At 38.6% G+C, this 26,650-nt stretch overlaps 1 protein-coding gene across 3 annotated transcripts; it reads left to right on the plus strand.

The window, feature by feature from the left end:
• The first annotated feature begins 7 nt into the window (after positions 1 to 7).
• HSPH1 (heat shock protein family H (Hsp110) member 1) lies at positions 8 to 25,011 on the plus strand. Of its 3 annotated transcripts, none has more exons than XM_007164160.3 (18): positions 8 to 376; positions 2,994 to 3,051; positions 5,157 to 5,297; positions 6,040 to 6,162; positions 8,358 to 8,457; positions 9,600 to 9,733; positions 10,163 to 10,407; positions 11,036 to 11,264; positions 13,169 to 13,275; positions 13,519 to 13,652; positions 15,535 to 15,743; positions 17,414 to 17,545; positions 19,965 to 20,102; positions 21,000 to 21,125; positions 22,489 to 22,596; positions 22,698 to 22,817; positions 23,037 to 23,198; positions 24,117 to 25,011. In XM_007164160.3, the coding sequence occupies exons 1-18, from the start codon at positions 270 to 272 to the stop codon at positions 24,321 to 24,323; spliced, it is 2,580 nt and encodes an 859-aa protein (XP_007164222.2). In that variant the 5' UTR covers positions 8 to 269; the 3' UTR covers positions 24,324 to 25,011. The 3 variants fall into 3 exon arrangements, with proteins under 3 accessions (XP_007164222.2, XP_057388706.1, XP_057388707.1); XM_057532724.1 differs by lacking the exon at positions 8 to 376 and adding an exon at positions 4,476 to 4,554 and having other exon boundaries at positions 2,995 to 3,051; XM_057532723.1 differs by lacking the exon at positions 17,414 to 17,545 and having other exon boundaries at positions 132 to 376.
• Positions 25,012 to 26,650: the final 1,639 nt, after the last annotated feature.

Here is a 26,650-nt window from a genome sequence, read left to right on the forward strand (position 1 = left end):
GCGAGCGGCTGAAGATCCAGGCAGGCAGCCCGAACTGCGGAACGACCTGCGGAGATCGAGTGCAGCTTTCTCCCGTGGTTACTCCTCTGCGAGCCTCCACTGTCCCCGGGAATCCGGCGGCGCCAGACCGGCAGACCGTCCGTGTGTCCGTCCGCGTGACAGGACCGGACCCCGCGAGAGCCGCGCGCGGCCGGGGCAGGAAGAGGCGGCCGGAGGACACAAACCCAGACTCAGACCGACCCGAAGCGGAGGCGGACCGAGAGCCGGCCATGTCGGTGGTGGGGCTGGACGTGGGCTCGCAGAGCTGCTACATAGCGGTGGCCCGGGCCGGGGGCATCGAGACCATCGCCAACGAGTTCAGCGACCGGTGCACCCCGTAAGTGGGAGCCTGCGGGGGCGCTGGGGGGAGGTTCTGGGGCGAGGGCAGCAAGCCGGCGGGGGCTGCGGATCCCGGGGACCCCAGGCTTGCGGCTGGCCGCGGAGCGCCGGGGCGAAGGAAGGGAGATGTGGGGAGCGGTGCGCCCCTCCGTGGGGTCGGGATGCCGGCGGCCCGGCCGCCGGTTAGGGGAGGGGGCTTGCTGCCACGAATCGGATAGAGGGGGGTCTCCGGGATTCGAGGGGCCAAGAGAAGCCCGGGAGTCGAGTCCTCCGGGGTCGTCCCTTCTGGCGGGCTCCGTCCTGGGGGCCGGTCTGCGGCCAAGCCCGAGACTTCGCTCCCTTTTCTTGGCAAGAAGCTTCAGCCAGCTCCTTGCGCGGCCGCCCCCGTTTCCCCACCCGGCTTCTCTGAGCTGGCTGAGCCGCCCCCAGCTCGTCCCCCTCCCTCCGAGCATGTCTTTGCGCACCGCGGAGCTGGGGCTGCCGAGCTTTTTCTTCCGCATTGTGAATCTCGAAATGAGCTGGAAGCTTCCAGAGCGCGTATGCTGCTTCTTGTGCAGGGAGCGGGCGGATTGTTGTTAGCGACCACAGAATCACTCCTTTGATGATGAATCTACCTTTTCTTGCTCACTCTTGGATCATTTGTGAAAGATGTAAACGGCGTTTTTGCTCGTTTTATGAAAGCCGTTAAAGAGGAATCCTAAATCGTGTTCTAATTTCTTTAATTTTGAACGGCTTAAATGAGGAGAGAAAAGAAAAATTGCACACTTTGGTGCTAGAACTCCTCTAGAGGATGGATGTTGTCACTGAATTAAATGGTATATTCTACAACAGCATGGGGTGGGCAAAGGGTAACATTTTAAAAAGCAACTTTTTTGGAGGTGAGTCAATTTCTGAATATATTGTATGCAAACATTCCTGCATGTACATTGATAAAAACAACTGCTTACTTCTCAGGGAAAATGGTGTAGGTATTTATTTTTAAGTGCCTTAATCCCAAGATAAAAATCATGGAATGAAACATCGAGCCCAAAGGTGAAATGACTGGGCTTATATCACTATTTGAGTGCAGATGAACATTTATGAAAGTGAATGAAAGTGAGAAGATAACCAAACATTGACAGTATCGGTAGCATTGGGAAGACTGCTATTCACTGAGCATCTCGTGCGTCAACCTCTATATAAAGCTAGTCTTTTAGTTTAGCTGTGTAAAGGGCTCTGATTGGAGTATGGTAAGAAAGAAGGTAGTATCTCAGGTTTTCATGCTTAGGTGCAGTTTATATCTTTGTTCTCTTTGGTCCAGTGAAAGGAAGAAGAGTTGTTGAAGGGAGAGTACAGAAAAATTATGTATGTGGCTATAGTGACCACTGTGAAACTAAAGATGACAGGTGTGTCTCAAAAATGTAAACCAAGGGCAGTACTGGAGTTTCCCTTAATATTTTTTATATAATAGATGTTTGACTCAACTGCATTGGCTACTATTAATTTCTGTTTAGTGTAACTAATTTGATTCTCTTCTTGGAAAATGAGTAAATTCGTTCCTCAACTGTATGTTTACTCTGAGCTCAGAGTGATACTCTGTTTTCGGAAGGTATTTTAAAGCTCTAGCCTTTGCTCCAACAGTTCTCTGGCTGTTAAGATGCTATTTAGCACCTGCTCAGATAATCTAGGTCTAAGATGTCTCTGTTATAGCAAGTTTAAATTGGATTCAGCTTGATATTTAATGCCTTCAGTGTATTCCCATTTTGCTCATATCACCCCATTATTCCTACCTGCCCTGTAATCTAAAACCTAATTCACTTCCATCCTTCTGACAAGACTTTATTGTGCTTCTCTCTGCTCTGTGCTACCATTCTATTTCCATTGCTCAGAAGGCTGTTTAACAGTTACAAGTCACTTCATCTCTTCAGAGCTGACTTAACATGTAACTGATTATTCAGTCCTTTTGCTCAGCATTTATACTTGGTTCTGTTGTGGTACTTGCTTGGCATCATTTTTACTTGGCTTCCTCAAGTAGAGTCTTCTGTATAGGACCCTCTTTTGTGCTTTTAAACTCCAGAAGCATAACTTAGGCCCACCTGTTTCTGTTTATTTAAAAACCTTTGATCATAAAGAGTCAGATGGTATATCAGGACAGCAATAGGTATGATAGTGACGTTTAGATTTGTATGCAGTTGGTAACTGCGAAGTAGTCACACCCTCTTTTGTTAATCGTGGCTAGGACCACGTTAGTCATACTCTAACTAGTCAAAGCATTTTCAGAGTTAATGTCCGCTTGCTAGTAATTGGGGCCTGGAGAATTAGGCTGGTGCTTGCAGCACTGGAAAACGTCCTCTGAGCCTTGAGCAGACAGGAGTGGGGGCCAGGGTGGGGTGCGGCTGCCCCCTGGATTGGATTCTCAGAGGAGCAGTTGAGCAGGCCCTCTTAGAGTAGCTGACCAAAGCTTTGGAGTCCAAAATTGTGCTGTACTGTGCCCCCTTCCCCAAGAATGGGTAGGATATTTTTTTTCCTTTTTTTGGGTAGGAAATTTATGTTAGAATTTTCCTCTTTTCAGTTAAAAACGTCCACAATTATGCTTTTTAACATTTGTAAAACATGTTTTTTTAAATTTCTTCTAGATCAGTCATATCATTTGGATCAAAAAACAGAACAATTGGAGTTGCAGCCAAAAATCAGGTATGTTCTTGAAGAGGATTCTGATCATTTTTTAAGAGAGAAGTTTTAAAAGTAAAATCTCAGAGACATACAAAAATATGAAATACCTAAGCCTATCTATTTTTGAGTTTTAGAATTTTAATGCAGATATTCCTTATGAGCCCGTAGATACTTTTTCTTTTTTTCTGTTCTCTTCCTTTTGTTTTATTGAATAAGATCTTTAACTTTCTAATTTCCAACCTTAATTTTTAATAACTTTCCTACCTTCTAATGTATCTAATTTTTAAAACTTAAAAACGAGACACATGAAGTTCTTTCGTGTGAAGTTTCTCATGATACTCATTTAAGAGTTAAAGATTCCTTTTATAGAAGGAACTTCTAAGAAGTTCTGTGTTTAAAAGCATTTTCAGGTTACTTAATAATTAAGGTAGTATGAGGAGAACTTGTCTAGGCCTGTGCTGTCCTGTAGAGTAGCTACTACATGTGGCTCTTGAGCACTTGAAATGTGCCTTATCTGAATTAAAATGTGAAGTATAAAATATATGTGATTTTGAAGGCTTAAAATGAACTAAAAAGGTAAACAATCTCATCAATTTTTTACATCAAGTACATGTTGAAATGACAATATTTTAGATAAATTAGGCTAAATAAGTTATTGGAATTAATTTTATGTATTAATGGGACTTGAAAATTTACCTATGTCGCTCCCTTTAGGACTCACATTATAACTTGAACTTTGGGGATTGGGGAGAAAAAAATAAACGTGAAGTACAAAAATCCCTTTTGCGAGAGGCTTTTAAGAAAGGGACTGAAAGCAGGCCTGTTACAATATGTAAACGTATCAAAGTAACATACACTGTACACCTTCAACTTACACGATGTTACATGTTGATTTGTTTAGTTTAATAAAAAGTTGAAAAAATTCTCTTAATACAGAAGATAGTATTGCTAAAAAAGAAAACTCTAAACCTTGGGGTACTATATTATGGCTAGTTGGAAGAGAGGAACAAAAGAGCAGAAAAACCAAGCAGGGAGGAGAAATGGGTGTGCCCACTCAAAGTAACCTACTCAAAGGGGAGGGACGCTAGTGAAGGAACAGCCTCCCCAGATGTGGCCGTTCAGAAGACTGATGTCCCGGACCTGAGATCCCACTGCACTTTCGTGGTTATGTGAGGAAAATCTATTGAGGCTTAGATCTAGCCTGTAGATTACTAGACATACGTCATCTCGGTTTTAGAATCGCAAGGAATTTTAGTACTTAAACATTGTTTGAAATATTCCATATTCCATATTATTTGAAAACTAGTGTTGCCAAGCTATATTTTTCTCTTTAAAAGAAGTAGGTCAGAGAAAGAAGTAAACAGTAAACTGTTTTGGTATTTCAAACTAATAACTTTAGAAGTCTTTGTTTTTCATCCTTTAATTATTTTTGTGTTTTAAATAAGGTTCCCACTGCTGACATCTTTGAGTGAAATATGCTATGAAGTGGGACTTGTATATCCAGAGCCTAATCATCAAAAATATGTACGTGCAGTTGAAAGCATTACCTCATATAGAAACTTTTTGAATTATCCTTGCATTTTCTGCTTTTTGGTATAGATAATTAACATTCCACGCTATTGATAGGAAAAGTAGCAATCAATATATTTTGTGGCACAAAGTACTTATCCTGGCCACTTAGCGACTCAACAAATAGACTACTGTAACAATTAACTCCTTTTTAAAAAAAACGTCACCAGACTATAGTGCTTCTAGATATCCTTTTTCATTTATTCATTAGATATAAAACAACTGTAGTGGGAGAAAAGGAATGAAATAAAGTGATACATACAGTTCTTGGGGTTTGTTCAGAGCTCCAGGGATAGTTTCACTATCTGAGTTTATCTTGCAGACTTTGAAGCCTGTGTGTATCCCTCTCACTGCGTCCCTCCTGGCATTTCTGTAGGAAAAGGAGAAAGAATAAAGTCCATTCATTGATGGAGAAAGTCAGGGCTCTGGGGAAGGTTACTTATATCCCTATGATTTGAGTTGTACAGGTGACTTTCTTTTTAATTGCTGTAAGTACTAATAGGTGTTGAAATTAGAAAAAAAGTTAAATCTCAGTTTTTTGTTTTTTGTTTTTGCAGCAAATCACTCATGCAAACAATACAGTGTTTAATTTCAAGAGATTTCATGGCCGAGCATTCAATGACCCCTTCATTCAAAAGGAGAAAGAAAACTTAAGTTATGATCTGGTTCCAATGAAAAATGGTGGAGTTGGAATAAAGGTAATATAATCGAGCAACCTTAGATTCCTTACTAAGAAACTGTTTAATTCATCTACAGAGAAAAGTACTTAATTCTTAATAAATATGTAACTCAGTTTCCTTATTTGGAGAAGGTGGTCTTTTATTTTTTATCTAGTCTCTCTTAAACTGTAGGTTTATGTTTAAATCATCCTTGAAAATTATTCAAATGGTATATACTGCTGTAACTTAATTTGTGTTTTTCATAACATCTTGACAGTTATAAAATTTAGAATTCGTGGTGTTTAAAGAAATCTAAATTGTGTTGTCATATCAAACAAAAGTCTGTCCCAGTACAGCTCATTTGCAGTTGTTTGGAGAGCTGTAGTGTAATACAACCAGAAATCTTTTTTTAAACTACAGAGGCATTCCTGTCTTATGATCTGTGCAAAATAATATTTATCCCAGTGATTCATCTCTTCAGTTAGAGTGGAAATTTACTATCTTCTATAATATTTTGATTAGTACTTTGGATAGGGGAAAAATCTGCCCCAGCTTTTTTTCTCTTCATCTCTGGGGAAAAATCTTTCTTCCTTTTTTTCTTTGCTTTGCTTTCCTTTCCCTTTTTCTCTTCCTTTTACCTTTCCTTCCCTCCTTCTTTTCTAAACAGTTATAACAGTAAAGGTTTTCTGGAAGAGAATGAGTGATAATGTTTGTAAGTTAATATAATTGGCATGTAACTTTTAGGACTACAGTGTTTGAAGCATTTCTTTCCTCAATACAGGTAATGTACATGGATGAAGAGCATCTGTTTAGTGTGGAACAGATAACAGCCATGCTGTTGACTAAGTTAAAGGAAACGGCTGAAAACAACCTCAAGAAGCCAGTAACAGATTGTGTTATTTCAGTAAGTAGAGTTCAGCAAGGCAATGTGTTTAATTTGCCTTTTTCGTGTTACTTTTTAGTATTGAATGTGTGAAAGCTGTCCTACTCCTAGAGATCAGAATCCTGCTGCACTCTATACCATGGTGTTCAGCAGCATTGCGTGGTAGGTTTGAGTGGTAATTTTAGCCAGAAGTTGCAAAGGTTTTTGAGTGGTGGTACGTGTCAAAATCTCCTGTCAGGCTTTTTGAAAATACAGACTGATTGGTTGAATTGGAGGATATTCTAAAGTTAGTTGATGTATTGAGAGACAATTGTATACTTAAACGAGAGCTTTTCAAAATTTTATCCACACATGAGAACCAGTGAGTTGGTTCTCGGTGACAGGTAGTTTTAAAATGTAACCTACCAGTAGTGACAAAACATAGGTTTCTTTTTTAGCATTGGCAAGCCCACTACTTTCAATGGACAGTTGATAATTAGGTTACTAAGGATTATTTGCAATGGACAAAAGTCTTTTTTTTTTACATAAATTAAGGTTTATTAACACTCCCTCGTTTATGTAAGGGATTAGGAAATATGATGTTAGTTGATTTATAGGTAAAGGTTTGATCTGGGGGAAAGTGTATACATTAAAATAAGATTAGGTGTTAGTTATTGAGGTTAGAGAAACAAGGAAAAGAGAGGCCTTCCTTCTTCTTTTGAAGACTTAGTTCTCTTTTTTTCTCTTTTGAGTAGTTAAAGTTAAGAGAGCTACTCTAATCTCTCCCACTATCTCTCTTTTCTACCTAGCCCATGTCTCAGAACAGCTGTTACCTCGAGCTGGAGATTGCAGCCAGGCGATACTGACTGTATAGGACAGGGTGTCACTTCCCCTGCCCCAAGGATCCTTTACCTACATTTTATACCTAATCACCTCTCCCACATGAAAGTTTAGTAGTACAGATGTAGTGTATATCTGTTTCTGTACTGTGGCCCTTTAGACAGCCACAAGCCATTGTAACTAGCTAAATATTTTTTTGTCCTTATGTACCAATTTTCACCCTCTACAACGTTATTATTGTCTCTGTGGAGAATTTGTGCTATGGGGAAAAGTCATCTTTTATTTGGCAGGGTGGCCTGCCCAGACCTAGTGAAAGAAGGCTTTTATGGCAGAAGCCTTTATGGCAGTGCATCCTGCGATATGCAAGAAGAGAGGCAGAAAGGCTGAAATTTCTCTTGCAAGACACAAGGTGTTCTACTAAAGAAATGTTTGGGTATTGCTTGGAGAAATGCTATTAATCTCTGGTAAAATTAAAGAACTAAGTTATAAGTCAGTGGTCCTTCCTTCCTCTCCCACCCCCCTTTAAATAACCTAATATGGAAAACTGAAAGTGTTCTGATTTGAAAGGTGAGCAGAGACCCACCTTTGCTCTTGTCACTCTTTCTGAAGCATTTATAGGTAACTTGGGGAGAAAATGCAAAAGCCACTGTACCAAGTTTTCTCTTAGGTACTTTCCAGTTAAGTGATTATATGAATGTATTGTTAGATGCTCTTCTGGAAGAATGTGCTAGTTAAAGTGCTGTCCTAGAAAGCAATCAAAAGAATTCATCTAGCTAGAAGACAACACCGTAAGAAACTTTATCCCTTGAGCTGTTTTTGTTCTTCTTCCTCTTAGAAAAATCAACAGGCTTTGACAAAAAAGTTTCGTTTTTGTAATCTTAACAGGTTTACTGAATTAGAAGGTATCCCAACGATTAATGCTTAAAACCAACGAACAGCAAACCTAAAGGGCAGAGGCTAGAATTAGCTGTATTATCTTTAAGTTCCTGTAGTCTTTGTAGTTTAATTACATTTAATGTTGACATAGCAGAATAATTGCCAAATGTCAGTAGAAATTTAAGACTCGTTTGGAAATAGTATTTCATCCCCTTAAATTTAAAGCTTTCTATTAGATTTAAGTAACTGTTAATATGTCTTATGAATACTCCTGATTAGTTTTTATTTCAGGTTAAAATTTGGTTATAATAAATTTGATACTTATAATTTTAGGGCAATCTTTTCAAAAGTAGTTACTGTTTCTGAAAGTTAAAGAACTTGCCATTTTTCTGTTTTGTGACTTGGCTAGGCACTTTATGTAGCTGGACTGTTGTGAATTGATTACAGATGGTTGTGAGGGATTTGTATGTTTTTTTTGTGTGTTCTAGGTAAGTTAAAATTCTTTCCCTTCTTGTTTGCAGGTCCCTTCTTTCTTCACAGATGCTGAGAGGCGATCTGTCTTAGATGCTGCACAAATTGTTGGCTTAAACTGCTTGAAACTCATGAATGACATGACAGCTGGTAAGAAAAAAACTGTTTTTGTGCAGAAGTTAATATACTTTCGAAACTAAAGTTAAGACACACCAGGTGCTGTTATCAAACACTTTCATGTAGGTGTAGAAATACAGCCTATTAAAAAACATGTGTTAGATTTGAAAGCAAAAATTCTAGCCTTTCAGATGCTTGTTTTAATGAGAAGTCGGCACTTTGTCAAATATATGAATCTGTTTTCATTAGGAAATGCTTGTATATAAATTTTTTAATCCTTTAAATTAGTTGTATTGGATTTAGTTTTTTATTTCCTTACATTGTTTTTATAGTTAAGAAACAAGTTTTCCCAAAACCTCATGGTTTTGGCTTTTACAACTACCTTGACTATTGATTTAGCTTAAATTTTTTTTTCCCTCATATGCTTCCCGATTGTATGTGGTTAGGAGTTGATCATTCATCTTATATCGATATTGATTTAAGCTGTATGATTTGCCAGGCACCTTGGTAGGAATGGACATAGTGGGGAGCAAAGCACTCACTTATCTTCTCTTAGACCTTGTATCAGTTTCTTGTGATTACAGATGGACTCAAAGTCTGTTACAATGTAGTGTATTCAGGCAAAGCAAATAAGACTTTGTTTAGTATGTTTTTAATAGATGTTTTAAGAACTCTTAAAGTATTGACAAAGGTGTGTTCTTAAGTATACATATTTAGAAATACAGTGGTTTCAAAATTCAGAAAAAGCTAACACAGACTACTTAAGATAGATCAGTTATTTGCCTTGAATCTAATTGGTAGGAACTGCAGTTGCTGTAGTTATATATTAAATTCTTAATTTTTTTGGATAAGCAGTCTCCTAGCAGGTTGTGGTTAAAATGTAAGTATTGTGTAATGAGTCTGATATTGTTTGTGTGTGGTTATATGTGGTTTACATGCCATTGTTTTTGCATTACGTATGTCTTCTCTGTCACATCTCTCCATATATTTAAAAGTGATAGAACATTGTTCTAAAATCAGAAAGGGACAAAGTATGAAGTCAGATAAAAAAGAAATATGTTCAGCTTTAATTAATGGAAGTACAGTCAGGTTTCCTGCATGTGATTGTATTGGTAACAATGAAATTCCTAAGAAAATGTGAACCAAAGAATTGAAACATACTAATTTTTTTTTAGTTGCTTTGAATTATGGAATTTATAAGCAGGATCTCCCAGGCCTGGATGAGAAACCTCGAGTAGTGGTTTTTGTTGATATGGGACATTCAGCTTTTCAAGTGTCTGCCTGTGCCTTTAACAAGGGAAAATTGAAGGTAAAGTCATAAATCGGAACTAAGTGACCCAAATATTAAATGTGTGACAATTGTCATTACTTTAGGCTACTGAGCTTCTGGATTGTGCTCTTCTAGGTAAAGATATTAACTAAGAGTTGTTCCTAAGGTTGATCCTCCGTAAAGATGATGTAATCATTTTAGCGTACTCTGTAATTGTTCTTGCTTAGGAAAGAAAAGCTTTTTAAGGTTATCTTCTATGTAATCATTAAAATTAAAGATATCTTAGAGACTTGACATTTCGTTTGGATTTTGTAGTTACATGTCTCCTGACTGACTTGGATTTCATGTTGTAGTTTAAATAGAAATTTTGAGCCTAGGAGTCTTTGGTGGTTTGAATAGCGATATTTAAGATTCTAGTTACAAATATGATTGAAATAACCAGATTATTTGTTGTTTTAACTAAATTAGGTACTGGGAACAGCTTTTGATCCTTTCTTAGGAGGAAAAAACTTTGATGCAAAGTTAGTGGAACATTTTTGTGCAGAATTTAAAGCTAAGTACAAGTTGGATGCAAAATCCAAAATTCGAGCACTGCTTCGTCTGTATCAGGAGTGTGAAAAATTGAAAAAGCTAATGAGCTCTAACAGCACGGACCTACCACTGAATATCGAGTGCTTTATGAATGACATAGATGTTTCGGGAAAGATGAACAGGTGTGTCTTGAATTCTGACAGATTAAAGAAGGAACTTCTTGCTGAAACTGTAGTCCGCGTGTCAGTTCTAGCCGTGGTGTTGTGAGTCTTGGCCCACATTTCAGGATTGTACCGTACCTGCTGGAAAGACTGTCAACGTCATTAGAGCTAGGGTTGCTTCTGCAAAGAGGGTTTTTAGGAAGATCTGTGCTCAGTGCCCTCGTAGTGAAGTCTTTTGGGTATTGCTCACTTTTTAGTATTTCTGGGCCAGTAATTCAATAATGGTTTCACAGAATATTTTGCAGAAATATTTTGAAGAGAATGGAAATATTCAAAGTAATGAAAACGGGATCACCTAAAACATTAAGGAATAAAATGGAAATCTTAATATAGAAATGATTTCTTCTAGTAATACCTGTCGAATTGATTTTCTCCTCATGCCCTTTCTGCATCTGTTTTGTATATTTTTTGAAAAAGCAGAGTTACAAATTACAGTATGGTTGAACTTGGCCCATGTGGAATTCAGGGTGTCTGAGGGAAAAAAAAAATGTTGGGTTGATAAGACTTATTTTTTAAAAAAATAGGACAGGATATTGGCCTTAAGATAAGTTTTCTAAAGATTTCTAAAGTTTTCCTCTTAATTGCCAAGGGCACAGTTTGAAGAACTCTGTGCTGAGCTCCTGCAAAAGATAGAAGTTCCCCTTTATTCATTGCTGGAACAAACTCAGCTCAAAGTAGAAGACGTGAGCGCTGTGGAGGTAGTTGGAGGCGCTACACGAATCCCAGCCGTGAAAGAAAAAATTGCCAAATTCTTTGGAAAAGATACGAGCACGACGCTCAACGCAGATGAAGCAGTGGCCAGAGGGTGTGCACTACAGGTACTGCCTTCTCAGCCCTTCTCCCCCTGGGGGCTCCTTCCTTGAACTGTTTCTGCTTTACTTCATCGAGGTGAGGTCGCAGAGAAAGCAGAGCCCAGTGGCCGGTTACACACCACACCGGGCTTACTTACGTTTCCATACATCGGTGCGGCCGTGGAGACGCAGGATCTGCTTCAAGTATTGGAAGATTTAGGAAGTTTAAGATTAAAAGAACTACAGAGCTAGTGTTTCTTAAACTGGGGATTAGGAACAGGCATGATTCTGAGGGGATCGTAGAACACACAGCTGTAGAGCGCGAAGTAGCTGTGTGGTGGTGACGGTTGTTACAGAGCGCCAAGGAGGGAAGGGGAGCGGCAATCTGGTGCAGTAAGGAATTGATTTGGGGAAAGTTTGCAGGGTGAAGGGTATTAGCTAACAGGTGGTTTGATGAAATAGCTGTTCCCCCTCCAAACTGATGGTAGCTTATCAAATAAGGAGGCAGCTCAGAGGCATGAAGTTTGGCAAAGTAAAAGCACAAAATCTAGAAGTTACTGATAAAAAAAAATTAGTATTGGTTTATACTTAGGATATTATAGTCAGATCTGAGTAGTTTTAACTAATGTTGTAAGTTAATTTGTTTAAATTTGATCTAGTTAGCACAGTTTTTAAAAAAATATAAAGCAGTAGGGCTTCCCTGGTGGTGCAGTGGTTGAGAATCCACCTGCCAATACAGGGGACACGGGTTCGAGCCCTGGTCTGGGAAGATCCCACATGCCGCGGAGCAGCTGGGCCTGTGAGCCGCAATTGCTGAGCCTGCGCGTCTGGAGCCTGTGCTCAGCAACAAGAGAGGCCGCGATAGTGAGAGGCCCGCGCACCGCAATGAAGAGTGGCCCCCGCTTGCCACAACTAGAGAAAGCCCTCGCACAGAAACGAAGACCCAACACAGCCAAAAATTAATTAATTAATTAATAATTAAAAAAAAATATATAAAGCAGTAGATTCTTTACAGAAAAGTATTTAGACTGACTACTGTGTAAAACTTTTAAAAAAGAACATACAGATGCTGACTATTGCCTGTAATCCATTGCATCATCAAGATTCTTCATGTTTTGTGGGGTTTTTGTTTTTGCTTCTTCCTTGACAATGGAGTGTGCCTCCTTCACTAACTCTAATTTCCCAGAACTTTGGAAGTTTACAGTTTCTTTAGAAGTAGAGCTTATTTTGGCTTCTCTTTTGAAGAATCCTGTGCTATTGACAGAGTCAGAGATTTATTGACTTTTAGTTTAGTCATCTATTTAGTCATTCTTATGTGACAAGTCTAAATCCACCAGTTGGTCTGTTGGGTGTTGTCTACCCTAAATTTGAATTGACCATCGCTTTCTTCATTCCTAAAATTACTTGAAAATAGGAACATTTTGGTTTTACCCTTTTTCAGTCTTAGACATTTGAAAGGCAGTGTGGACAGAGCTGTTTGGATGTATGTACACATTCAAGAGTGATACAGCTTGTAATTAAAATTGCTGTCAGCAGGGCATTTCTGGAAAGACCAGTGTTTTTTCCTCAGCCCCTGTGAAACTTGTTACTAATTAACAGTTGCTAGCCTAAGATTCATTGTACTGTTTATCTTTATATCTAGTGATTGCCATAGTATTTAGATGATAAATCACTTACACTTAAGACACATACACTGTAAGCAATTTCGAATTTGAATTTAAACCTACCCGTTCTGTTTGAATTGATTTTTTTCTTTTTTAATATTTATCTATTTATTTGGTTGCGCCAGGTGTTAGTTGCGGCAGGCGGGCTCCTTAGTTGTGCCTCGCCAGCTCGTTAGTTGTGGCAGGCGGGCTTGAATTGATTTTTATATTAAAAGCTGAGTGAAATTTTTCATGTGCTCATGATAACTTTTTCCTTTTTTTTTAAAGTGTGCAATCCTTTCCCCAGCATTTAAAGTTAGAGAATTTTCCGTCACTGATGCAGTTCCTTTTCCAATATCTCTGGTCTGGAGTCACGATTCAGAAGATGCCGAAGGGTATGTAGGAGAAAATAACTTTCAGATACTTTATTTTAATATAAAGAAAATTAACAAATGAGTTTCATGGTAGAGTGTTTGCTTAACTCGGATCTTTCAACAACCAGACTTACCAAAATATTTCTCTCATTTTGAGTTATAAATGGTGAGGTGGGATTGATACCGCTCTTAGAACGTGTTTATGCTGTTTGCGTAGCACAGTGAGCTTGAACACTTGAGCTGAATGCCTTTGTTTCCCCTTAGCGTCCATGAAGTGTTCAGTAGAAACCATGCTGCGCCTTTCTCCAAAGTTCTCACCTTCTTGAGAAGTGGGCCTTTTGAGCTGGAAGCTTTCTATTCTGATCCTCAAGGAGTTCCATATCCAGAAGCAAAGATAGGTAAGCAATTCATTGTAATTACTCTTTTGAAGACTTGACTTAGTCAGTGTGCAAACTTAAACATTGTTTCTGTTCTTAGCAATGCTGAGTGGAACGATGCCATGTGAAGACATTTTCATTTTGGAATAATGGTGATGGGGAAATCTCTTTGTTTTATTGGTGAATGAACTGGCCTATAGAGATGCAATGACTTGCCGGTGCTGCTGTTGCTTCCAAGTGTATATATATATAGGAGCACTTGAGTATTTTTCCTTTTCTGATACAGTCTATACTTAAAGGATTATCACCTACTTTTAATATTAACCTTTTCTCTGGGTGAAATGTTACTTGCAGAATATTGCTTAAAACCTGGCTTGGAAACCATTGAAGCTACTTCTCAAATGTACCTTTGTACTGTAATCTTTTTTAAAAAAATACATCTTTATTGCTACATTTTTCCTGGGGAGGTTTGACACTATCCATCTGTTTTGACCCATAGTTAACTCTGAAAATCTGGGAGAGTTACAGGCATCTTCTTCAATGGCCGTGTCTCTTTCCCAGGCTACTGGTAAAATTTGCCAATATTGCTAGATCGCTTCAGGGCTCACCTTTTCCCCACACCATTTCATAATGGAATTGTTTGAAGGAGTCTAACCTGGCCAGCTGTGTTTTCTTTCTTACTACTTAACACTAAAAGTGTTCTGACACAGGGGAGTTTTTATTTTTTAAAACAGCTTTTGTGAATTTATTTATAGATAATTTAAGAAAATCATTGAATATAGACTAAAATTTTGACAGGCTGGATTCTGGTCCCCATCGTGCAGAGGATAAAATCTAAGCTCTTTAGCATGGCATCAGCTTTTTTCATTTTATCCCCCAAACTGAGAAGCTTGCACAGACTTAAAGAGCCATCTTACATCTCTCTCCTGTGAGCCTTCTTGGATACCCTTTAGTAAATGCTGTTTCTTTAACTGGATCTTATGGCAGTTATTTCCTGAACCTAGTGATTTGATAATTAATGAAGGTCTATTCCAACATATTTCACCGACCTACTAAATAAATCTAACTTTCTGTGTGTTTGTGTAGACAGCACTTTAACTACAAGGCTATTAAATCCCATATAGTGCTCTGCACATAACAGGTTCAAACTACTTAATTTTGTTTACCGGTTTCTGTAATAACAGTACTATTGGTGGAGGTGATAACTAACACTTAGCCCTTGGTTCCATAGTTTTAAGTGCTCAGTGTAAAACACTTGTCAACTCAGACCACAAACGCACAGATAAAGTAACTTACAGCAGGTCACATGGCCAGGATCAAGCCCAGAGAGTCTGGGTCAGAGTCAGCACTCTGAACTCCTACTCAGGAATGCTCTGGAACTGCTCTATAATGCATGATAGTTTCAGGCTTTGATACAGGTTTTAGCTCACCTCTCCTATTTGAAACATAGGAGAATGTTTAGATCATTCAGTCAGAAAAAACAGTATTCCTGGGAAAGGCCCTACAGAATCAAAATGCAGGAAGCGCTTGATATCATCTGCCTTACACTTGAGATTTCCATGTCGAGGTTGTGCTCACCTGGAGAAATAGGGTAGGAGACAGCGGGGACAGCTTGTCATCAGCCTTCACACAGTGTCTGTGTCGGAGTGTTCAACAGAAAGTCACAAGAGTGCCCTTGCCTTTGAAGGTTTTATGACATATTAAGACTAATCCCAAGTATGGTAAGTAGACTGTGTACTTATGAGTCTATTTTAAGAGGTTATGTTTGTAGTATACATTAAAGGGCTTAAATGTAACTCAGTTGGTAGAGAAAACGGGGAGATTTTGGAATAGCAATATTTCTTAGCCTTTGCTTGACAGATTTAGATTCAGTTCTGAAATTGTCAATTTCTTTTTGTTCTAGGCCGCTTCATAGTTCAGAATGTTTCAGCACAGAAGGATGGAGAAAAATCTAGAGTGAAAGTCAAAGTGCGAGTCAATACGCACGGCATTTTCACCATATCTACAGCATCTATGGTGGAGAAAATCCCAGCCGAGGAGAACGAAGTGTCTTCTATCGAAGCAGACATGGAGTGTCAGAATCAGAGGCCATCAGAAAACCCAGACGCCGAGGTAAGTTTGTGGGTAAGCCTTTGAGTTTGAATATACGGTTGACTTAATTCTAAGCCCTAAGAGACGGGTAGGGAAGGCTTAAAATATATTTTTCTTAATTGTGATTAAAATTTTGGTTAATGATGACAGGCAGTTGCTAGGTGACAGTAACATACAGCGTGGAGTTTGGGGAACTGGGACTGAGTTCTGTGTAGCTTTTTTTTTTTTTTTTTTGTGTAGCTTTATTTGAGCTGGCACGTGATGATTCAGAGTGGGTAAAATTTCTTTGAATTGTTTTTTTAAGGACATAGGCCATTTGAGAAATCAAATGCCGACTGATGATTAAGAAAAAAAAAGACTAAATACAAGAATTATTTAGTGAAATACATAGCAAATATTAATGCTGTGGTTTTTTGGGTTTTTTGGTTTTATTTTTTGATCGTATGGATGGCAACATTTGGCTTTGGCGTTTTAGAACCTACTTTTATTTACACGGTTTGCTGCGTTCGGGCGGGCGGAGGTGAGGCGCCCGCCTGGAGTACAGACGTTGTTACTGTACACGATGTTAATGTAGACTGCGTTAGCGTGGGTGCTGGTTTCACGTGGTCTCCAGAAGAATTCTGGGAAACTTGCAACTAGACGAGCTATTATAGTTCACTTCCGGGTAACGATCAGCAACAGGTTGAGTGACGAGGTGCCGGCAGTTACCGTGCTTCAGCTCAGGTGTGGAAAAGGTGTTGTAACGAAGATCGTTCCCAGAACATTTAAGGGACGTTAGCATTTGAGCCTTCGTTTTGTCCTCATCCAGAAGAACTTCAGTGTAAAGAATTAAATGACCAGGGCCACATACTTTCTCATTAGGCTACAGACACCATTATTCTAATGCCTGTTGTATCCAATCTCTTAGTACCTTTTGGATATATATACACCAGGGGTGCCTTGCTTCTGGATACTTCAGTGTCTGCCTTAGGATCCTGAAGCTCTGAAAGAAAAATATGAGAGACTTCCAGGTGGGCAGCAAGTAGTTAACTTCGAATGTTTCAGGCTTCTCCCAGAGATGGGAAAAGATCATAGCAAGCACTGATTTACTGGGGATTGAGGTGTCTATTGACATGTAGCATTTGTTCTTTATGCTGGGAGTTTTTGAGGTGTAAATAGTTGGATCACGAAAAGAAAGTGGGGACAGAGAGGGTCTTGCGTCTCTCTAAACTGAGATGGTGAACCCCCAGATAACTGATCGTTGGCTGTTTTATGTAATTGTTCAGTTCACTGAAATGGAGATGTGTCGAGATGTGTGACGGCCGCTGTGAAATGAGGTTTTGGGAGCTTGTTTCCGGGAGAGAGGCCTAGAGTAAATCTACTTCCTGTGCTTTTGAGAGTTAATATCTGTACAAGGCTAGATGGAAGCTTCTTGAAGGAGAGTTCTTGATTGTCATCACGTCAGTCAAAACGCTTACTACTTGTGTTGTTTAACTCCATTAACTGTTATCATTCAAAGAATTTCTTACAGGTTTACAGTATCTAAGAAGTTTTCAAATACTTTGTGTTTGTATACTTTTATCAGGATCTTTCGCCCCCCACCTATTAAGATTTCAGAAATTGAGTGTACTGTTTTTGGTGCCCTATAACCTTTTAAATTTATACAAGTACACCTGCTTTCTACATCCTTTGTGCCTGGGCTTTCATTTCAGAAAAATATCCAGCAAGACAACAGTGAAGCTGGAACACAGCCCCAGGTACAAACTGATGGTCGTCAAACCTCACAGTCTCCCCCTTCACCTGAACTTCCCTCAGAAGAAAACAAAACCCCAGATGCTGACAAAGTGAGTGACTCTTCCAGTTCATTCCATGAGACAGTGTTGCAGCGTGTGGTCATTAATGATATCGTTCAATCCGCAGTTTCAAGAGCAAACACCCGGTTATCGTATTCCATGTAGGGTTTTTTTTCTGATAATTTTCTATATTTTCCAACTAAAACCAGTTAGAGGTACTCCAGCTCAACTGAGGGAATTGAGTATCCTGCTTTTTATACCTGAAAGCTTCTCTTCAACAACTGCCACTCCGAGCAACAGGAGGCGAATGCATACCTCTTGTTGTCTTCTCTAGTGCTAGAGGTGTCTGCAATTGCGGGCACCTGAAACAGATGCATCCTGGTGCTGTGTGATTAGTTTCCACTTGAATTCATCCAATGATAAATACGCGGGCTATAGTAGTCTAGTAAACTTTTTTTCTCCTCTCAAATTACCTGTCAAATTTATATAAATTAATTATGATGATCTGGTCATAAGTTTCCATTGTTATCCCAGATCGGCACTTTGCAGAACTTCATTCTTTGTGCAGGTTGGATGTAAATTGTTAACTTTCATTAGTAGTTTGGTTTTCTCTCATTCTGAGGACAGAATCCTTTACCCTCACATGAACTACAGAATTGTCCCTTGGGGTCCAAATGCACGTTGCACTTGGTGAAAGGTTCTGGTTTTTAATCTCCCACGCCCTGATTGATCCTTTGGGGGCCCTGATATGAGCTGCAGGTCCTGATTGTGATTTCTGGAAGCCTCCTCCTTTTTCTCCTGTTAAAGAGGTCTGTGTTGACGGTGTAGCAGCGTTGCTTTCTTTGCAGTGGTGGCTCCTTAATTTCAGCATCCCTCCCCTTCACCACTTAGTGTCGAGCGTTAACTGACTCAGGCCAGTGGTCTCAGTACCTGTCTAGAACATGACACTGGGTAGCGTCTTACGTTCTTAGTTGTCAGTGGGACCACTAGTGTCAAACCCTTTGGAACGTTACCACAGACCCCCTTGGAGGATTCCTCGTCCATGCCACGTCAAATGCCGTTTTGTGATACGTTGGTTTTGTCAGTAGTTGGTTTAATTTTGTTCGGCTAGATAGTCTTATCCTGACTTAACCTGCATACATGTGACTGTCATCCATTTGATTCCCAAATATCTGTTGCACTCCTGTGTTTTGCCAGGTGTAGGTATCATTTTTCTTTCTGTGTTTCATGCCCCCAGAGCATGCACAAAATATTGGGGGGTTCTCGTGCACTAGAGGGAAGAAGAAGACATGGACATTGCAGGCTGACTGACCAGATCATTGCTAGGGATACAGCTCACAGCACTTCACAGATGTGTGATTTCTAAGGAACGCTGAAGCAGAAGTCTGGGAAACATGCGGTCTAGTCCCATCTCTGTCTTTATAATTTTAGCCAAGCCATTGAACCTCTTTCAAGTCCCAGTTTCTTATATAAAGAGCCTAGAATTTTAACATCCTTCATAACTCCCTGAAATTCCCCAGTGCCAGTGCTTGTGCCTCGTGGGCTTGTCCCTGTTTTACCATCTCAGCCAATCAGGGTACATGTTACATAACCCTAGGTTATCTTCTAATCTGTCCTACAGCTGAGTTTCCTAAATTGCGTTCTTTGTCATCTGTGCTTATAGGAACCTGCAGAAATGAAAATACTATGAAAGGCTTAGAAAATTAAAGGCCATAGGAGATACTTCTTTAGCCCTGTATTTACGTATTTTGGAAAAACTTACAATAAACTTAGCATTTGCTACATCATTCCGTTTGCTTCCATTTTAAGACTTTTTAAAATCTTTTGACCTTGCAGAGTTGCTAATGAGAAGTGGTATGACTCAAAGGCAGATAGTAAAAATAAGGATATATATATAGACATATATGTGTGTGTACGTAATTTCCAAATTCAGGAAATTTTAAAAGGCACTCATCAGTGTGTAGTGATAATTGTAATTAAAGCACATTTAATGCTGGGATATAGGGCCTCAAATATATATATTACAGGAATAGAGTTGGTCCTAACATGCTTAGCAGTTGGTCAAAGTCCATCTGGTGTTACCATTAGATTGTAGACTATAATTTAAAGATGTGGTAATTTAATAATAATATTTTTGCCTTTTTGGAGTCGCAAACATTGCTTAAAGGGATTAGAAAGCAAGGACTGATGAAGCAAAGCTTTAACAGGAGAGATTAAATTTAAATTTAATATGAAATGAAAAATATCCTGGTGAATTCTTGAAGGGAAGTGTGGCATGTTTAAGTGTAATTGCAGCCCTGATTTAAAATGCATGGGTGGAAAATTAGATATCTCTTATACATTCTTCCAACTTTATGGTTTTAGGGATTTTAATTTTTCCTGAGTCCTCAGTAAGCGTGATAGGGAGATTTTTGTTATTCAAGGACTATTTAAGAATTTCTCCTTTTTTTTTTTTACCCCTCTTCCCAAGGCTAATGAAAAGAAAGTTGACCAGCCTCCAGAAGCTAAAAAACCCAAAATGAAGGTGGTGAATGTTGAGCTGCCAGTTGAAGCCAACTTGGTGTGGCAGTTAGGGAAAGACCTTCTTAACATGTATATTGAAACAGAGGTAAGTACTTCATTTACATATTTTTATTTTGGAATGTGTTTAGTTTGGCCCTTTTACGCATATTTCTAATAGATAAATGGCTATAATTCTTTCTCATATCTCATAAGTTTATATAATTTTTAGGGATAGGATGAAGCCAAAACTAATGGTTTTTTCAGTTAAATTTTTTTAGCGAGTTTTGTTTATATGTTTGTAACCTTGTTAAAGAAACCTATACCATAGATCATTCTGCTTGGTATAAAATTGATTGCCCAAGTTCTTATGAAGAAATCAGGTGCTAATATCTTCTAGCCCAGAGAGCAATACAATTGGTATCTCAGGCCACACTAAATATTTCTATTAAAATACATTATGCTTCTTTGTAGTCTACATATATGAAATAATTGAGATTCATTTTTCCTTTACTGAAATGGGAACGTTGTATTTAGAAATTTAATAATAAATTCTATTCCGTTTATATTATATTTGGTAAATAAATAGACTCTAAGTACATTTATTTATCCTTGATTTTAAAATGTGGTGGCAGAATTGTGTGGCTGTTATACATTGGTCAGTATTAATCCCAGTAGGAGACAACCAAGTAACTACATAAAAGAAAACAAAATTGTATAAAAGCAATAGATTGGTTTTTTCCTTAGTATTAAATCTGAAATGTGAAAGCTATGTAATTTATTATATAATGTTTAAAAAAAACCTCATTCTGTGTATTTAGAAAATGAAGAACTTTGTAGGAATTGTTGGAAGAATTTTATAAGGTATAAATTAGAACTGTTAAGACTGATTTTTTTTTGTGTGTGTGATATAATCCTTGATTTTGTTAACTCCAGAATCTTAAATAGTTAAAATATAGTTACAGGTAGCAGAAGACTGGAATTAACCTTTTCTGTTTCCTGACAGGGTAAGATGATAATGCAGGATAAGTTGGAAAAGGAGAGAAATGACGCTAAAAATGCAGTCGAGGAGTATGTGTACGAGTTCAGGGACAAGCTGTGTGGGCCGTACGAGAAGTTTATATGTGAGCAGGTATGTTTAGGGCTCTGTCTGTTTTTATTCAGATAATCTCATTATGAAGTGTTTAATGTCAAATTTGACATTTAAACCTCTACTAGATTATGTAACTTGAGCTTTTTGAAAACAAAACAGCTTGAAATAGAAGTTGTGTAAACAAAGTCATGGAGGGAGAGGCTCACCAGTGAAGTGTCAGTTTAGTCTAGTTTATCCCAGTGAGTTTAGTTTTTACCATCAAAGAAAGAACCCGTCGGCACCTTTATTCATAGTCTGTGACATCACAGTTACTGTGGCCTAGAAACATAAATGAGAGAAAATCCTTGCTTTCTAAGGCCTCAGACTTTTTTCTGATGACTCTGGTGCCTTGGTTGCTCTCTGTCATTGCTTTATCCCGTAAGGCTTGTTCATCCGGTCATTCCAAAGTTTATCAGGCACCAGTATTCCCCTTAGGCTTTTGTCAGCTCCCAGAAGCAGTGTGGCTCTAAGCAAATCCCTGAAGCTCATTTGTGAAAGATGGGCCTTGGAGAGAAATTGGCTAGTTAGAAATCTAGAGTGGTTTCCGAATTAATTCTGAACTTAAGAGAATTTAAACCCGGGAGTCTATTTTAGTCCTAAGATCCTGAGGCTACTTTGTAATATATTTCTTTCTCAGCTCTGAAGCTGGATTTCTTATGGTTGGGATTCTGAAGTAGAGATGACCCAAACCAGCTAGACCTCCTAAAGCTAGAGTATAACTGCATACTTTATGTGAGTTTGTTAGGAATGGCTTTTTTGTGTGTTCAGTGATCGAATTGTCAACTTGTTTAGTTTTCCTTTCAGTATTTGGTAGTTGTGGAAGTGAGTAGAAAGTTACTAATTGAGACCTAATTGTTTTGGAGAGTAGGAAGATGATTCTTTTTTTTTTTTTTTTTTTTTTACTTTTTGGCTGCGCTGCGAGGCACGTGGGGTCTTAGTTCCCTGACCAGGGATGGAACCCACGCCCCCTGCAGTGGAGGCGTGGAGTCTTAACCGCTGAACCACCAGGGAAGTCCCTATGATTCTATAACCACATTTCAGTGTACAAATTGTCCAAAATCGGACTACTGAAATACAATATTATAAGTCAATAAGAGCATTTTACCACAAATTTTCAAATATCCCTGTGTGAAAGAGAGAATAGCCTAAGAATAACTGTCAGTCCCTCTTGTAAAATATTGTATGGCACTAATAGTGGAGTGGTTATTGCTCCCTGATATTTTTCAGTGAAGAGAATCCAGCTAATCAGTGCCTTCCTAGAAATGAAATGAGCTACTTGATGTTTAACACTTCTGAGGACGACTATTTCGACTATTTTAAAGTAAGATTGCCCCTAGTACTGATTCTTGCGTTTGGTATGTAGGATCATCAGAAGTTTCTGAGGCTGCTCACAGAGATGGAGAACTGGCTCTACGAAGAGGGAGAGGACCAGGCTAAGCAGGCGTATGTCGACAAGTTGGAGGAATTAATGGTAGGCCCTCCTCTCCCCCTAGAAAGCAGTACTTGTGTTTTCGATTATAGACTTTTAAAATATAATTATGACAAATACTGATTTATTACATTCGGTTTTAGAAAATTGGCACTCCAATTAAAGTCCGATTTCAAGAAGCTGAAGAACGGCCAAAAATGTTTGAAGAACTAGGACAGAGGCTGCAGCACTATGCCAAGATAGCAGCTGACTTTAGGAATAATGTAAGTCTCTGTAAAGAGCGAGGAAGCTACCCTAGACTTATAAGCTCGTATTTAAGTTGAGGAACCTTCATTGTGAACAAATGTTCATTCCTAAATGAGAAACTGGGTTTTGGTGTGTGAGACCAGAGGTACATGTGAACTTCATGGAAAATTGGGTCAAGTTAGATGTTACTGTTAAATACACTTAATTCTACAGAATGACCAAGTTTTTCCATTTAGGATGAGAAATATAACCACATTGATGAGTCTGAAATGAAAAAGGTTGAGAAGTCTGTTAATGAAGTGATGGAGTGGATGAATAATATCATGAACGCTCAGGCTAAAAAGAGTCTTGATCAGGATCCCGTCGTACGTGCTCAGGAAATTAGAGCAAAAATAAAGGTGAGTGTCATTGTCTAGTGTGTACTGCTGTGTTTTCTTAGGGATTCTGGTTGCAATCCTTTGAACCTTGAACATAGCCATTTTTGCTTAAATCTTTTTACCTCATCCCAAGACCAGATTTCTGAGTTTGTTATTGATATTACAAAATGTGGAATACCTTGCAAGTTTCTGTTAAATTTCTATTTCTTCATTTGTTCATTTAGTTCAACAAATACATTTGTTGAGCCCCTACCGTGTGCCAGTTACCGTTCTAGGAGTTAAACTGTCAGTGTACAAAGCAAGTCACCGCCCCTGTGGAAGTCACCTGCGGGTGTGAGGAGGACTTGACAGTAAACAAGCATGGAAGGATAGCAGATTGTGTTAAATGCCGAGGGGAAAGTAGTCAAAAGGGATTAGGAAACTTGGGGCGGTGGAGAGGGACCCAGGTCAGTATTTATCAGGGAAGGCCTTGCTGAGTGCGTGAGGCTTGAAGGAAGCTGGGAAGAAAACCAGGGAACTGCTTTCTGCCTGGAAGAATATTCAAACACAGTGAAGGTTAACATGAGCCTTTGAGGTCATGGGCTATAAGCTTGAATTCCAGCTCTTTGCTCACTGCTTTTTCTGTTCCTGAGGTTAAGTTACTTAACCTCTCCTCCATAGGTGGGGATGATAATTCCTACCTTTTAATAATTGCTGTGAGATTAAATGGGTTAATAATATGTGAGTAGTTAGTAAGTCCCTGACATACCGTAGAAGAATATTCACGTCTCTTTTGATCAGGCTTCAAGCTATAGTTTTGGGCAAATGTGTTGAGTAAATGGTGTTCTTTGAGATGTGTATAATTGGAGTTGGTAGAAAAATACTGGTTCGGGTATGTAGGAAAGTAATTGAAAATGAACTAGAGTTAGTCTGATTATTAGTTTTGTTTTCCTTTCTTAGGAGTTGAATAACACTTGTGAACCTGTTGTAACACAACCCAAACCAAAAATTGAATCACCCAAACTGGAAAGAACTCCAAATGGCCCGAGTCCTGATAAAAAGGAAGAGGACCTAGAAGGCAAAAACAATTTCAGTGCTGAACCTCCACATCAGAATGGAGAATGTTACCCTAACGAGAAGAGTTCCATTAATATGGACTTGGACTAGATGACGTTAAACTGACTTAGTCCTTCAATTAATAAAATATTTTTGCCATAGTATGTGATTCTACATGACATACTGAGACTATTTATATTTTCTTTTTTAAGGATGTTTAGAAATTTTGTGTATTATATGGAAAAAAAAAAAAGCTTAAGTCTGTAGTCTTTATGATCCTAAAAGGGAAAATTGCCTTGGTAACTTCAGATTCCTGTGGAATTGTGAATTCATACTAAGCTTCTGTGCAGTATTACCATTTGCATCACTGAGGATGAAATTGACTTTTGTCTTTGGAGAAAATAAAGTGTATTCAAGAGGGCTGTGATTAAACTCTTTAAGCATTTGTTCCTGCCAAGGTAGTTTTCGTGCATTTTGCTCCGTTTCAGCACGCGTGTGGGTGTGGATGTTTATAAACAAGACTAAGTCTGATTTCATAAGGGCTTTCTAAAATTAATTCTGTCCAATAGAATCTCACTTTTTGCTTTGATATTATTAAAAATCCAGTGACTAAAAGCAAAAGCTAGTGAAATGTGTTAGCAGCATGCAGAACAAAACCTTTAAAATGTATCTCTCCTTATACAGTGCATTGTCATGTGAAGGTGTAACATGGAAGAAACGTTGATTCTGTTTGTAACTGATATTGTGAAGCCTCTTATGAGCTTTAAAATAAAGTTCATCTTATGGTGTCATTTCTAAACAGTTTTGTCACTAATTTAAAAATGGGATTGGAGCAGCGTGGTGTAAACTGTGAAAATCCAACTTTCCTTCTTTGCTGTTTCTTATGTATGCTATCACTGTTCTAAATGAGAATGACTTTCTCCTGATAGAAGAGTAGCATATGTTGATTACATTACAATTTTTTAAAACTACAAAGTTAAATGTAAGTTATCTACCACCCAGAAAAAACAACTCTTCCAGCCTTTCTCTCCTGAAGGTGGTGTGTGTGTCAGCACGTGGGTGTGTGTTAGTGTAGTGTAGGCTGTTTTTTAAAGCTCTGTGTATCAGGGAAATCAGTAAATATGATAAGTATTTATAACTTCACTGCTGTACCGAGGCCCATTGTAAAGACATACATAATAATACATAAAAATACTTTAGGCAGTCCCAGTGTTGGTGGGCTTTAGGTGTCTCTCATATTCTAAATAATGCTGCAATGAATCTTGTCTCAGGACAAAGCTGAAGCAGTGTTGGGGAGAAGCCTGGATACTTAGGGTGGATAATGCGTAACCATTACTACCCACCAATCTGCAGCAGTTACCTCCCTCACCAATGGGGGGTGTTCATCTTTTACCTGTTGCCAGTCTATTATAATAACTACTGTTGAGCTACTCTGTACCAGGTACTTCACATAGTTTGATTCTCAAAACCACCCACGAGGTTAAGTAATTTACAGGATCGCACAGGAATTTATCAGAGTTGGGAACAAACCTGGGCGCTCAAGTTACTCAGAGTGTAAAGCCCACAGTCCAGACAGCCATTCTGCCTTAAGTAACGTGTCTTCATTTGTGTGGTGCGTTCTTCAACACTTTAAATTTGCCTATTAGTGTTTCATGAATTGAGTATTTTATTCATTCTCATTTGTAATGTTTGAATATTGGTTTTTGTGTAAAACGTTCTTATAAGGATCTTAACCGTTTGCCAGGTGGTCAACATTTTCCCACTTTGTAATATCTTTGACCTTTTGCCATCTGGAAGCCTTACATTTAAGTGTAATCCGTCTCTGGGTTTTTACGGTTTTTCTTATGTTCTCTTAATGCACGCTAATGTCTACTCAGTGGGTATATGTTTACCCATAGAGAGAAGACAGTGTTCTGTGTACAATCAGGAAGCTCATAAAACCCAAAGATTTTTAAAAGTATGAATGGGAAAACATTTTTTTTTCTTCTACCCCAAAATAGCACCTGATGATAATGGGGGAAGTATCAATCTGGCCTAAATCAGTTTGTTTCCTATTCAGGGTTAGAAATTTTCTATAGCATCACTTTTCTGTAAAGGTGAAGCAGAATTTCAAAAAATGGCTCAACTGACTATAGTTTGCAGCCCTCAGAATTGCATTTTGGATATGGGAGAACACATTGTCATGTTGACTATTTTATAATACATTTTAATATCATACCTAGTAATCACCTAGAATCCTCAGGACATGAACCAGTTTGGATAAATGCTGTTTCACAAAAGACTGAATTTTGTATTTAATTTTCCCTTAGATTGTCACGTTATGACAATATTTCCAAAAATGTCTAGTCATTTTAGTAATTGAACTTCGAAAATTAAACCTTGAGTCTAGTTCATCATAAACACTGGTAAAGCCTGAGCAACAATTAACTTAATTTCTT

This window comes from Balaenoptera acutorostrata, chromosome 18 (assembly GCF_949987535.1).
Source record: "Balaenoptera acutorostrata chromosome 18, mBalAcu1.1, whole genome shotgun sequence".
NCBI lineage: Eukaryota > Metazoa > Chordata > Mammalia > Artiodactyla > Balaenopteridae > Balaenoptera > Balaenoptera acutorostrata.

Excerpts from the sequence above, each read along its gene's own strand:
- HSPH1 (XM_007164160.3), top strand. The coding sequence starts at position 270 with ATGTCGGTGGTGGGGCTGGACGTGGGCTCGCAGAGCTGCTACATAGCG. Across the intron at positions 20,103-20,999 it reads ACATGTATATTGAAACAGAG|GGTAAGATGATAATGCAGGA; the intron begins GTAAGTACTTCA and ends GTTTCCTGACAG. Across the intron at positions 23,199-24,116 it reads AAATTAGAGCAAAAATAAAG|GAGTTGAATAACACTTGTGA; the intron begins GTGAGTGTCATT and ends TTCCTTTCTTAG.